Genomic DNA, 14,527 nt, shown 5'->3' with positions numbered 1-14,527 from the left:
TTCCTTACTGCCCAATGTCTTTGATGAAAAAGTACTATCAACCTAGATTCCAGAATGCGGCATTAAAGTTTAATTCTATCCAATAAGGTAGGTAGAGATCAAATTCTGACACTGGCTTTTATTGTGGACAAGTTATAACTTTTTAAAAAACTCACTTAAACCATTGAAGCAAACCAAAAATGTTATAAGAGCGACATGAAAATGTTTTTAGTTTTTTTTTTCGTATCTGATCCCATTATTATTATTATTATTATTATTATTATTTTAGTCTAATTGTTTGCTTCCAGGCTGTAGTCAAAGGGATTGAATAATGGCACATTTGCATTCTGCAAATTTCCATACAGTTGTTTTTCATATAGGACAGGTATTAAGAACCAAAATAATCGAACAAAAATATACTTTTGAAGCAAAAAAATGTTAAACTATGTTATTCTCCCTGCTTCACAACTCAAGCACAGATTAAAAACCACACCAGGAGTTGCTAAATTATATGTACTGGTAAAATGCATTTTTTATCAATTCATTCAGAGCATATCCTACAGAGATCATAAAAGAAATGAAATGTCTCATACTCAAAGTTATTTACTTATATTTTAACATATGCTTTTGTATGTATCAAATTTTAAAAAGAAAGAAAAGACCTGGTGAAATTGCTACATATTCTGGGTTGAAATTGACTGTATAAATTTTTATTTTTGTTGGTTAATCAAACATTCTACAGCAATTTAGCCATAATGTGTTCTTTTTTTCAATTCCTTGTGTATATATTATATTAGAATTCTTTTTCTTAAAATAAAAAGACTAATACATATGTCAGAACTACATCAACGATTGAAAAGAATACAAAGAATAGCACAATATAATATTTTTATTCTATTTTATAATTACAACACAGATTTTATTCTATTTTATAATTACGACACAGATTTATAATTACGACATCTACACTGCATGATGTGGAAGGGGTACAAAGAAATGTACTTTACCTCTCTCAACTAGTTGCTAAAAAGTCCTCCATATAACTTATCTACATCTATCTCATGAAACCCTAGCCACAGTCTGATTAGGTTGGCATCATACCATACTATTTAATAAATAAAAAACTAAGGTTAAGAGAGGTTAATTGACTTGTTCAAAGTTACACAGTGACTGAACAAGAGCTTTGAGTGTAATTCTCACTATTTCTATAAACCTTGCTCTTTCCTATAAACTTTCTCTTTTCACATGAGGGAGACCTTCTATAAATGCTATAAGATGGCTAAGAACCTACTGCAATAATAAAAATAAGAAGAGAAACTTATTTTATCCTAACTTGTAAAATTAATTGCTACTTCTTCATTTATGTTTTATTTTTATGTAACTTATTTAAGCTATTACTTAAAAATTGAAGTACACAGATAAGTTACTTTTTAACATCACTCCTTCTCTGCTTATTCTCTATTAATAACCAACTATCAAAAGACTAAGGCTACTAATGAGCTCCCTAGTTAAAAATCAGTTAGATGCCAGTTTGTTTTATGTAGAAAGATTTTATCTATCTATCTACCTATCTACCTACCTACCTCTTAGTGAAAGGCTACTGAGATTAGACTGATTCACAAAAATTTTGGCTAAATGATCTTGGTATATCTGATTTACTGAAATAATAGTGTGGTTATTTATTAAAGTCATCAAATTTTCATTGAGGCAGCCTTGATGTTTATCAATTAAAATATTTTAAACTCTGCCTTTAGAAAAATAGTCTACTTGGAATTACTTGTTTAGTACTACTAAAGATGAACTTTTATGGGAATTGGCAAAGTGTTACATAGTTAATTTTGAAGTCAGTAGAACATAGAACTGCCCATCAATTTTTACTTATTTTCACACTGTATGAAGACAATTAAAAGAAGTGTGATATATAACAATTCCAATTCACTTTTATTCTTACCAACACTTAAATGGTGAACATTTTTTACTATTTCCCTCATCTTACTGCAGAAAACCACCAAACTCATTAACTATATGGCAATTATGGCTGACAGACCACCATAAATCCAGAATTATCAGTGTCACAAATCTCTTTAATACAGTTTTCTATCTTTCTCCCTTTGGTTCCAAGAAATACGGAATCTTATGTTACTTATTTTCTCATCTTATATGCTCTTTTTTGGCTTCTTTGAATCTGATGACATACCAAAACCACATATACATGATAAAGACACTTTAACCCATCTAATACTATTTCTACTTCATCCTAAGGAAAGGAATTTGAGTATATGTGTATATTTATCATTTTTGCTAACTATTTGTGAAGATATTTTAATATGCACAAATAATTCACACATTTATGATTTGAGATTAAAACTAACTTGTAATTTTGAAGTGACACAACCACCCTATAAAAATCTATCATATACATGTTATCTTCCAATAAAATCTGTATAATTTGCTGGAATTTATATAAGGAAATATAGAGGGGCTTTGATTTCTCAATATTGAGGTTCCAACTTCAAGGGTATTGTTTTGTACAAGGTAGTTTGTACAAAACTACCTTGAAATATACAAGAAATATTTCCTGAATTAAATTATATAATAATCAGTCAGATTAACCATGAAATTAACTTTTTTCCAAATTCTAACCTTATTTTGAAATCAGTTATTTGTCTAAAAAATAAAGCAATTACCAATTTTCATTGCAATTGTATAAGTGTACATTAGTAATGCTCTATAGTATGAGTGTATTTGGTGGATTAAATGAGAGTGGTATTATTTTATTTTCTGTATATGGTAATAAAATTACCTTAATTGTATCCCAAATAGAATAAAGACTCATATATCTAAAGACTCATATATCTAAAATTCTTGCTATTGAGTAAATACTATGTATATTTTATAGAATCAAATATATTATATTGAATAAACAGGCTTTCTCTGTTACTCAATTTTTAATTTAACACATAAACATTTTTCTTTGGATTTGCCATAAAATACACAATTTACTTTCATGTATTTGGCATTGCTTTTATCTCTAAAATAATCTAGGTTTATCTTTTATAAAGTAGTGCTTTGATCATGAGTTATTGCCAGAAATTTTGAAAGGCAAACTATAATGAAATTCTCACCAATGATAATATATTAATATTTCTATTTATTTACCTATAAAATAATAAAGCATGAAAAAAGAAAAATATTTAGTGAGTAATTATAAGACTTGTGAAAGTTGTGATTAAGTTAGACGATCATCTGGTTTTCTCATTATCATAAAATGAAATAGAAATAAATAAGGAAATAGAATTCTACATTTAATATAGCAAAAGTCCTAACAATTTGATGAATAAAATTTACATTTTAAATTACATCATAATTATTAATAATTTATATATATGACCAAAATAGGCTCACATTTTATTTTTTATTTCAAAATATTAAAGTGATGCAAAGGTTTTTGTTATATGAAAACCTTTTATAATGATGGGGCTTCTAGTGTACCCATCACCTGAATAGTGCTCATTATACCCAATAGATAGGTTTTTACCTCTCCCCTCCTCCTTTCTTCCCCCACTTCTTGATTTCTAATGACTTTTACATCTCTCTGTGCCCATGGATGCTCATGGATTAGCTCCCAATTATTAAAGAGTACACGAGGTGTTTGTTTTTCCATTCTTGAGATACTTCACATAGGATCATCATCTCTAGTGCTATCCAAGTTGCTGCAAAAGACAATATATCATTTCTTTTTATGGCTGAACAGTATTCCATGGGGTGTGTGTGTATATATATATATATGGTCAAGTGCAGATGACTTCTTGATAAAATGAATTCATTTCCTTTGGGTAGATACCCAGTAGTGGTATCACTGGATAGAATAGTGAGTCCAAATTTATTTCTTTGAGTAATCTCCATACTATTTCCCACAGTGGGTGTACTAATTTGCAGTCCCACTAACAATGTATAATTGTTCCTTTCTGCATCCATGTACACATCTATTATTTCTGGACTATTTAATAATGACTATTCTGACAGGGGTAAGGTGGTATCTCATTGTGGTTTTAATTTGCATTTCTCTGATGATTAGGGATGTAGAGTATTTCTCCAAATGTTTGTTGGACATTCGTCTATCTTCTTTTGAAACACTTCTGTTCTTGTCTTTTGCCCACTTTTTAAATGGGTTTGTTTTTTTCTTGCTGATTTGTTTGAATTCATTGTAGATTCTGAACATTAACCCTTTTATCAGATGTACAGTTAGAGAATATTTTCTCCCATTCTGTAGTTTGTCTATTTACTCTGTTGATTATTCCCTTTACTGTGCAAGACCTTTTTAATTTAATCAAGTCCCATTTATTTATTTTAATAGTTGTATTTACCTTAGGGGTCTTAGTCACAAATTCTTGGCTGAGACCAATGTCTAGAAGAGTTTTTCCTACATTTTCTTCTAGAATTTTTATGGTTCCATGGCTTACATTTAAGTCTTTTATTCATCTTGAGTTAATTTTTGCATATTGCAAGAGACAGGGGTTCTGTTTCATTCTTTTGCATAAGCTCACATTTTAAATTTGAGTCTCCTCATGTTCTAAAGTAATGTGCTAAGATAATAAAGATGATGTCCATATAGTAGAGCTATTAAGGAAAGTGAGTATTGCTTATTATCCTATCCCTTGCAATATTTTAGAAGGTAAAAGAATGCAATTTGTTTTTCTTAGAAAGGAAAAAAGTAGTAAATTTAGAGTATTACAAAGTCTATTTCATATTTTTGGAAACATAATCTCTATGCAATGAAAAGTCACCTAACTATGGCTATTAAAATACCAACATTTTTTATTTTATTTTTGAGGCAGAATCTTGCCCTGTCATCTCGGCTAGAGTGCAGTGGTGCCATCATAACTCACTACAACCTCAAATTCCTGGGCTCAAGCAATCTTCTGCCTCAGCCTTCTGAGTAGCTTGGACTATAGGCATGCGTGCCAATGCCTGGCTAATTTTTCTATTTTTAGTACAGACAGACTCTTGCTCTTGCCCAGGCTGGTCTTGAATCCCAACTTCAAGTGATTCTCCTGCCTCAAACTTTCAGAGTGCTAGGATTACAGCCATAAGCGTCCATCCCTGACCTAAAATGCCAACATCTTATTCCAAGTTATAAAACCAATTAACTTGTAGAAAAGTTGATTCATGATTGTTGAAAATGGGTTATTATAGAATCAATATTTTTACCCTGTAACCATCATAAGTTACCTAACTTCTCTAAAGCTATTCTTGATTTTTCTATAAAGTATACAAGGAAATAGCATCTATTCTTCCTTAACAATATATTGTGGATGCTGAAATCCTATAATTAAAAGTAAATTATTTTTTTTTTTTTACCAATTTTCTTAAAATCTTTTGAATAGGAAATGTAACAATAGCAGGAATCAAACATTAAGCTAACCGATCTTTTAACATAATGTATTAATAGCGTGAACTAATTATCCTCAGTTCAGGGCAGAAAGAGTAATGAAGCTTAGATAAATGAGAAGGGCAAGAATATGAAATACTTCGATAATATGGAGGAAGTTATCAAGGAGAATCACCCTGAAAAAAAATTATATCAGATTAAATGAAGATTTGCAACTGAAAGTTGGGAATACCATGAGGTTGGAAAGGCACTCTGCAAAGGCAAAGGCAGAGAACATCATGAAAAAAAATTGCCTGGAACGGGATTTCACATATTAAAAACAAAAACAAAACCCACTACCTTTATGTCCCAATGCTTTGTTTTATAAATCATTTGCTATATTCTTTATAATCTACATGGTCCCAGAGGGAGAAACAAAAAAGTTATGTGTAATGTTTTTACTTATTTCTATAGCCCTGTACTATGTGAGTCTAATTTGGATTTTAGTGTAATTTCAACATAGTTTTTATGGTTTAATAAAACTTGCATGCATTAAAATGCTATTAAACTGTTACACATGGTTAATAATACTTATGAACTTCGGAAAGCAGCTATTATTAAAGTGAACAAAGTCGTTAATGTCTTCAAACTTTACACCAGGATATAAAGTACAAAAGAGATGTTTAACTGCAACTAGAGAATAGTCATGATATCTGACTATATATGTTTCTTCTCTTTTTATCGTATATATACACATAAGTATATATTTCTTTTGTATTTTAAATCAAAATTACTGTAATAAAAATACATGAACAATACATTGCATTCTAGCATTGACTTTTCCGCTGATGGTGACTTTTAGGTGGCTGACAGAGTACAAATGTCCTTAGGCCTTTGCTACTTCATCTACACAATCACTGATTACTAGAAGTAATCTCTATAATCCCCTTTAGCCATAAAACCAAGTCAATTAAAAACATACATTTAATTTTACTAGTAGAAATTAAATCATCAGTTATTATATTTTCTGAAAATGACATCTTCAGTTGTTTTAAATAACAAATACAGTCTGTAAATAGCAAATACTTTGAAAATCTCATCAATTATTAGTCATTCTCTTCTCTGTTTTTAAATGTGTATATTGTTAAATTGATCTTTCTTTATAATATAAATTTAATCACAATAGTTTTAATTGCCTTAAACATATATTACTAAAAATAAGTTTAGGGATACAAATGCCATTTCACTTCTCCAGAAATCATCTTAGGTATTGTTATAAATTTACATTGTATGTTACTATAGTCCCAACAGCTAAGTAACTGTTTATATAAAACTAATACTAACTTATTTTGCTTGAAATAGTTAATTAATTTATTTTATTTCAGTATCCAAAGTAATATTGCCTATGTATTTGTCGGCAGTAATAAGGAAACTAGCTGTGTATCAATGGTTCATTCATTTTACCCTCAAGGATCATATTAAAAACTTCAAGCATAAGTTTCTTCCTTTTTTTCCCTCTTCCCTCCCTCCCTCCATTTGTTCCTCTTCTTTCCTTCCTCTCTTCCTTCCTTCCTCTTGCCTCCATACCTTCCTCCCCTCCCTTCCTTCCTTCCTTCCTCTTTCCTCCATACCTTCCCACCTCTTCCTTCCTTCCTTCCTCTTTCCTTTCTTTCTTTGCTTCCTTTCTTTGCTTCCTTTCTCCCTTTCTCCCTTTCTCTCTTTCTCTCTTTCTCTCTTTCTTTTCTTCTTTTCTTTCTTTCAGAATCTACCTATGTCTTTCAAAATGTAGCTATTGCTTCAGGAAGGTAAAACCAAGTACTAGGTATTCTTATTATATACCATTGTTACAGTTATAAAATAATCTAAAATAACAAAATGCTTTCATGACAAAAATCAGCAACTGACAAACTGTAAATCTAACATCCCTCTGATCTAGAAAGCCCAATATTCAAAACTGAAACAGTGGAGAGAAGATAATTAAACAGACTCATATTTGTTCTGCAATTTCACCCTAGATCTAACACCCCTAACACGTAGTAAAAATAGGCTTTCTCAGGTGTGCCTCTGCATTAACACATGGTTCTGTCCAAGTCATTTCAGGGATTAGGTTTATCATTTAAAACTGTCTTGTAAACATAGAAATAATTCAATGAACAAGAGTCTGTGCAAAACATTTGGGATATAAAATCAGTCTTCTGAGACATCTGGGTAACAATCACGAAGATCAATAAAGCAGGGATGAAAAATGATAGTAACTGAGACTCTGAGTCAACTTAATTCTGGAAGAAAACAAAGCCAAACCCAGTTACAAGAATTTGAAAAAAAAAAGACTGAACTCTTGAAATAAATTGCTTAATAAACAGAAGATAATAATATGGTTTGTTAGGTGGGCATTACGTTTACAATGGAGGAAGACAGTTAAAAGCTGATCTGCATTGAAAAGTAAAAGATTATAAATAATATGAAAAAAATTTTGAAAACTGGATAAAAGTTTGAGAATTAAATAGAGAATTTAGAAAAAATAACACAAAAGATATGAAAACTGAAAGTGTGAAATGCATAAAGGACAAATTTTAAAATGTATAATATACTATAGGTAAGCAATATTACTACCCACAGTAGAATGCCGAATGAGTGAATCATCAACTGTAAGCAAAAGAAAAAAATGATAATAATAATAAAAACTTTCCAGACTTGAAAAGGAAAATAAGAGAAACATCTCACTTATCACATATTCTGGTTAAACATATAAAACTTCAAAGATAAATCATATAGGAATTAAATGATAAGTTCTCTTTGTGTTAATCATTACAATAAGTATATTATACACGTTAATTAAAGAAATTAAAAATCATTTCAGCTTCCAAGAAGGAAGTAAATTAATTGAATTCATAACATGTAACATTCATGAAAATAAGCCATTCTCTGGTTTATTTTCTGCAATGATGAAGATGAAAGAAAAATAATAGCATATAATCCTCAAAGATAACATCTAAGAAATTTATACTGTATGAAGTTAAAATTAATATGTTGATCTAATAACACAAGAAAGTATTTTACATTAGCAGTTTAAATTTGCCAGCAATTTTCAAGGGTACTTGAGTTTCTATCTTTTTGGTTTGTTTGTTTATTTAATGTAATTCACAATAAGATTTTAATTGGAAGAAAAATGGCTCTCCTGAAATCATAGGAAACCAAGCCTATAGAATATTATGTAGAGCATTGAGGGCTGAAACATTTTAATGTTTAATATAGCAATTTTTATAAAAAAATAAAACTTCAGTTTAAATATCCTCAAGGTACAAGATTCTAAACTTAAATATTATTTTCTTAAACTCAAGTAAACCTTAGCAAGCTCATTAACACATAAACTAGCAATTGGAATAGAAACACTAACTTTAACTTATTTGGTGTAAACTTTGAAGCAAAATCAACATAAAGAAGAAAATTACAAACTAATTTATCAGGGTTTTAAGAGTGAGATTCTACTTTTTGATTAAATATGAAGAATGCAAGATAGGTTTCAAATAGTAAGTTTCATTTCATCTTCTAAATAAATTATTATTTTATTATGATTTTAAATAAATATATCACAGGTTAACTAGTAGGTAATATACAAATATGAGGATTTAATTTGCAAAGCACTGCCTCCAAGAACTCTCCTATCTAAGAATATGAGTTTGCATTGGTGAATGATCTAAGAACTGTCTTTACATGGTGCCAATACTGATAGCTCCACACAGGGCTGCGTGGAAGTCCCAGTAGAAACTGTACCTCTCAAAGCCTAACCATTCACAGACTTTCAGGAGCTTTCTGACATACTGAAGCAGCAGTGAAAGTTTTGGAGACAGATGGCTCTTGTTTAAATGCAACTTGAATAACCTTGTAGCAGTAACGAATTCCTATGCTTGTCCCTGGTGGATATGCCAGGAAGAGGAGCAGGGATCTTCAGTCTGAATTCCATTGACTTCATGTTTCAAGAAAGATCAGCCTAACTAGCCCATGAATAACATTCCCCTAAAGAAATAGTTACAAAGGACCTTGCTATGGTTTGAGTATTCCTACCAAAACTCATGTTGGAACCTTAATCCTCAGTGTAGCAATGTTGGGAGTGGTGCCATTAAGAGGTGATTAGGTTTTTAAGACAGAATTATGCTTTTTTTTTTTTTGTTATGAGACTGACATAATTCTTTGAGGAATGGATTACTTTTTGTGGGAATAAATTAGTTCCTGGGAGATCAGATTGTTATAAAGCAAGGTGGCCTCTCCTGTTTGGTGTTTTTGGCATACCAACTTCCCCTTCTGCTTCTTTGTCATGCTATGATGCAGCACAAGTCCCTGGCCAGAAGACAAGTGATGTCAGCACCATGCTTTTGAGCTTTCTAGCAATTGGAATCATGAGCCAAATAAACTCCTTTTCTTTATAAATTTTGCAGCTCAGGTGTTCTGTTATAGCAACACTAAATGAACTAAGAGCTCTTGCAGTGATGGATTTAACAAACCTAACAGGTTACAAAATTGTGCATTTTTAGTTTTATATTCACTTATTTCTCTGATCATTTTTTTATTGAACAAAATGGATTTCCATGTATAGAACCTTGATTTATAACATTGTATCAACTGGGAATAAATATTCAATTTACTTTTGCTGACTTAATCCAGGAATTTACTAGGCTATAACCCTGAGGGTCCTTGCAGTGGTTGTCACCATAATTTTGTTTTACATAATGCTTAAAAATAAAAGACACAAGAAAGACAATACGATTTTAAATGCACACAAACACACACAAATGGGTGCACACACGTGTCTATCTCAAAAGAAAATGGCATATTGAGCAATGTATAATAAATAATGAAAGTGTCATCATAATCAACATTGCACATGCTAAATGAAAAGTTAATAGTCTTGATTTCATGTGAAATTGGCATCTACGTGTGCCTTACTGGAGATATACATCAAATAAAATGATACAAAAGGGACCAAAATAAATAAATGGGCAAAATATACCCTAGATATTGAACAAAGAAAATATAGTGGTTGTAGTATTTAATAGAAGGCAGAATACCTTAGTATAGTAAAAAGAAGTAATTAATAAAATATGGAAATAATAGATGTACTTTGTTAGTAAATCACTATGTATCAAAATACAAATTGTAAACTTGTCAGTAATTTAAGATATTATGACAGAAACACAGTTGTTCAACAATTTTTGACTTAACATCAGCCTGTTACACATGAAAATAAGATAATGAAAAGAGGTAAAATACATGAGAATTTTTTTTTAAATACCTGGATTCAATTAATATTTTATAAGTTGAACAGATAGTGGCTAAATTCTCAAATGAACAGTCAATTATATATATATATATAATCATAAAGAACAAAGGAAATATAAATTAATCTCCTAAGAAGTTAAAATGATACATAATAACTGTTTCAAAATATAGTGATAGATTAATTTATTTTTATTATTCAAATAATATTTATTATAAATTGTTAAGATCTTAGCAGATAGACATAGCAGTACACGAATGAGTCTCTGGCTAAGAATTATACTGTAAATATGAAATATTTATAAATCATTTGGTGCAATATTTAAGAAAAAAACAAAGCCCACTTTTAGGAAAGACAGGGATGTGAAACAATTATAAAATAAAGGATGATTAAACTGGGAAATCAAAACATAAAATTAGTATTTGAAAAATATCAGCAATGCTTTTAGGTTACTTGTTTTCTAAGTTATGATTATATATTTTTAAAATAAAAACTTACTTGATGACTTAGTATCTATATTTCAGAGTACATTGCTAATGACATGTTTCTAAGCTCTCCTAAATATATATTTAGTTATTTGTGAATAAATAAACACTGACCTGCAGTCAAAAGTGTGTCCAGGCCCATCTATGCAAATCCCTCTATTAAGGCAGAGGACTGAATTCAGCTCAGGCTCAGCACAACTATCAATTTTTTTTTCACAATATGCACCAGTGTATCCATGTGGGCAAATGCAAGTAAATCCATGTATTGACTTCTGACAGATGCCTTCATTCATACAAGGAATTGATGTGCAGTCCTAAATTAAGAAATAGAGAATTAGATTTGATTATTAGTGGTAACACAATTTTATTAAAAGTATATTTTTATTTAAACATCTCTTAAGAAATCGTTATGTAAGCTTGTCTGATATTTTCTTCTTCTAGCAACCAAAATATGTTTATGGTAATAAAAGATTTTTACTTGTTATTACCAGAAATACCCTGTCAAATATCCCATTGCTGATTTTCCAGAAAAAAAAAAAAAAACACATTTTATTAAGCTTTAGTAAAACATGTACCATGTCAGAGAACTTCCTCTTCCAGCCCCCACCAATAATGGTGCTAAAGCAAATTTCTTCTGTAGATAATAGCAGGAATTCACTGACACTAAGTATCTTCCACATATGCCAGTTTTCCCAGGACAGCCCCACTTTAACTCTAGTTTCCTGGGATAATGATTAATAGTACCTCAGTTAACTTGCACAGAAATACTGAGTTTGATCATATACTTATTTAGAACAGACATTTCACAATTGATTTATACTTCTGAAAAGCCTAAAACATCTATAATATTTGATATTTGAATCTAACCATAATCTTTCAATTTCCCACCTTTCCCCATGCATTTGTCCAAATTTATGTCCAGCATTTCTGTCATCTGCAGTCCTAGAAGCACAAGGGTCTTATGGAGTGAGAGGAATCTGGATAATATCTATTATTTTTTAAGCTTAAAAATATTTTTAAATTTCTCCTATTTTTACTCACTCATTCAACAAATGGCATTTTATTTATTGTAGTAACACTTACGTGTAAAATAGCAATAGTGTCACCCTCCCTAAAATGAATATAAAGCACTTGGGACTATGCCTGGAACATAACAGCTGATGAGTAAATATCATTTTTCTTTCCTTTCCATTCTGAAAACTAAGGGCATTATCAGTCTCTGTTTCAGTGTTTGGCATTTGCCCTTAATAAAAATTTTTTTTTCTCTGTATATTTACTTTCTACCATATGCTTATTAAGTTTACATTTTAAGCTTTTTATATGTGCTTAGATTGTATAAAGTATATGTCATAGTACCATAAACATGATATGACATTATGTTTCAATGTAATGTTAATTAAAAAGATTTGTACCCATAATTCTGAGAAATAAACTTATGGAAACTTATGACATCATTAGTAAAACTATTTATTTTCAATGAGTTATCTACACAGAATTTCTTCATGAATTTTTATAAATTTGAATCATTTGCATTTTAGGGTCTCAAGTTGTTACACTTTCAAGGATAATTACATATACAAACATAAAATACTTTTTCAGCATTTTGCCCTGAAAAGTGATAATTTTCTAGAACTCTCACTATTTGACACCTATGCTTAACAAATGTTTAGTGAATTTGAAAGAGTGTTAATAAAAACTCATATTAACAAGATTAATATGAAAGCCACTGCATTCTTACCATGTATCCATTAAAAAAATAAAAGTTTGTCAAATTATCAGAGGGTTTAATTAGTATCATTTTCATTAAGAAATAGATTGTACCCCTGAGTATAAAATTCAAGTCATGTCTACAAGCCAGATGGTGGTCTTTTATGCTCACCCAAATGACAGAGCTAAATATAGGTTTTTATACATGAAGACCATTCTGATATTTATTCTACCTTTGCTGAAAATGTGAATTCCTTAAGGATAACCAAGGGCATTTAGTGGACTTCCTATAGGTACTGCAATTATTTTTACAAAATATAAATGCAGAATTCCACAGGGAATGGTATGGAAACAACATGTTTCTCTCTTTGCTCTACTGCTTGGTATATATAGAATGATTTATTAGAAAGCATTACATAAACTAATTGAATTATATCTCCCATGGGAAGATAGGGATAGTTTTTAGACTGCCAAGAGTTCTGTCTCCAGGGTTTACAAGAATCCTTTACTAAATTAATTAGAAAGCTTAATGGGAAATACAAAGGCAATTTCTTTTTAGAGAAAATCAAATTGTCATTTAAAGTTCTTGATCTTTCCTGGTTCAAAAATTAAGGAGGATACCTTTCCTTTTGTTCATCATCATTTATATTACTTTGCTATACTCTATTGAATAAAGTGCTTCCCAGGAAGAATTCACTAATGTAATTTCAGAATATAAAAGAAATAAAAGGTTAGGGTATTAAAGAAAGAGATGAAAGCTGGGAGGAATGTTGCAGACTAGAGCAATCCAGACAATTGAGCTAGATTCCAGTGCTACATTCATTCAACTTGTACTCACAACATGATGCTAGGAAAGTACAGGAGTATGAGATTAACAGAGCCGTGATATATTCATATACAGAAAATGGCTAACTGGGCTAGTAAATGTAACAGTTATTTTGTTGACTCAGACAGTTGTATTCTTTCTGAGGGATGTGGTTTAGATTCAAAGATTTGTCCTGTGATCTTTGAACTGCCCAGAATAGAAAGTTTCCTGAGATCATCTTTATTATAACACTTCTCTCATAGCATCATATTTTATTTTTTAGTGTTGGTGTTTTAAAGTAGCACAATATTTTCTGTAACAAAGACCTTGGAGAAAAGAATATCTTAAACAAACAGAATATTTAAACAGATACACAGGAACCGTTCCATTTGAAGAGTGGAAACAGCAAATGGTACCTGTTAGGTCTCTACCTTCCCCACTGCAAAGGCCTATTAAGCTTCACAGAATTGTCTGAACTTTGTCTACCTCTGAATAAAAACTACTAATGTAGTCCAGAGTTTCTTAAACTTAAATTGCATATAAATACCCTGGGTAGCTTGTTAAATTAATTGAAGATTCAAACTCAATAGGTTGGGGGCCTGAGTTTTTCCATTTCTAACAAATCCTCTGGTGATTCTGATACTACTAGTTAATGAACCAGATATTGAATAGCAAGAATCTAGTCTAACAGTTTTATTTTACTTACAAGGATGAGGAAAAGCACAAGAGTATTGGAGTGACTTCGACAAGGTCTTATAACAAGATCGTGACAGAGCAAAATCACATTGATACAAAATGGTCTGAATTTCAGCCTAGGGCTCATTATATACCACCAAGTCTTGATTTCCCTCTCAAAGAAATGTTTTGGCCATGGAATTTTCCATATGACAAAATATATGGTGAAG

At 30.5% G+C, this 14,527-nt stretch overlaps 1 protein-coding gene across 1 annotated transcript in view; it reads right to left on the bottom strand.

The window, feature by feature from the left end:
* EYS (EGF-like photoreceptor maintenance factor) overlaps positions 1-14,527 on the bottom strand; it is a 1,642,296-nt gene that overhangs the window by 918,895 nt on the left and 708,874 nt on the right. Inside the window, 1 exon segment of the mRNA XM_020287130.2 lies at positions 11,225-11,424. Within this exon segment, the coding sequence (XP_020142719.2) occupies positions 11,225-11,424 (200 nt within the window).

The sequence above is a fragment of the Microcebus murinus genome, chromosome 5 (assembly GCF_040939455.1).
Source record: "Microcebus murinus isolate Inina chromosome 5, M.murinus_Inina_mat1.0, whole genome shotgun sequence".
Classification (NCBI taxonomy): domain Eukaryota; kingdom Metazoa; phylum Chordata; class Mammalia; order Primates; family Cheirogaleidae; genus Microcebus; species Microcebus murinus.
The sequence above is the reverse complement of the archived record's forward strand: the minus strand, read 5'-3'. Positions and strand labels throughout refer to the sequence as shown.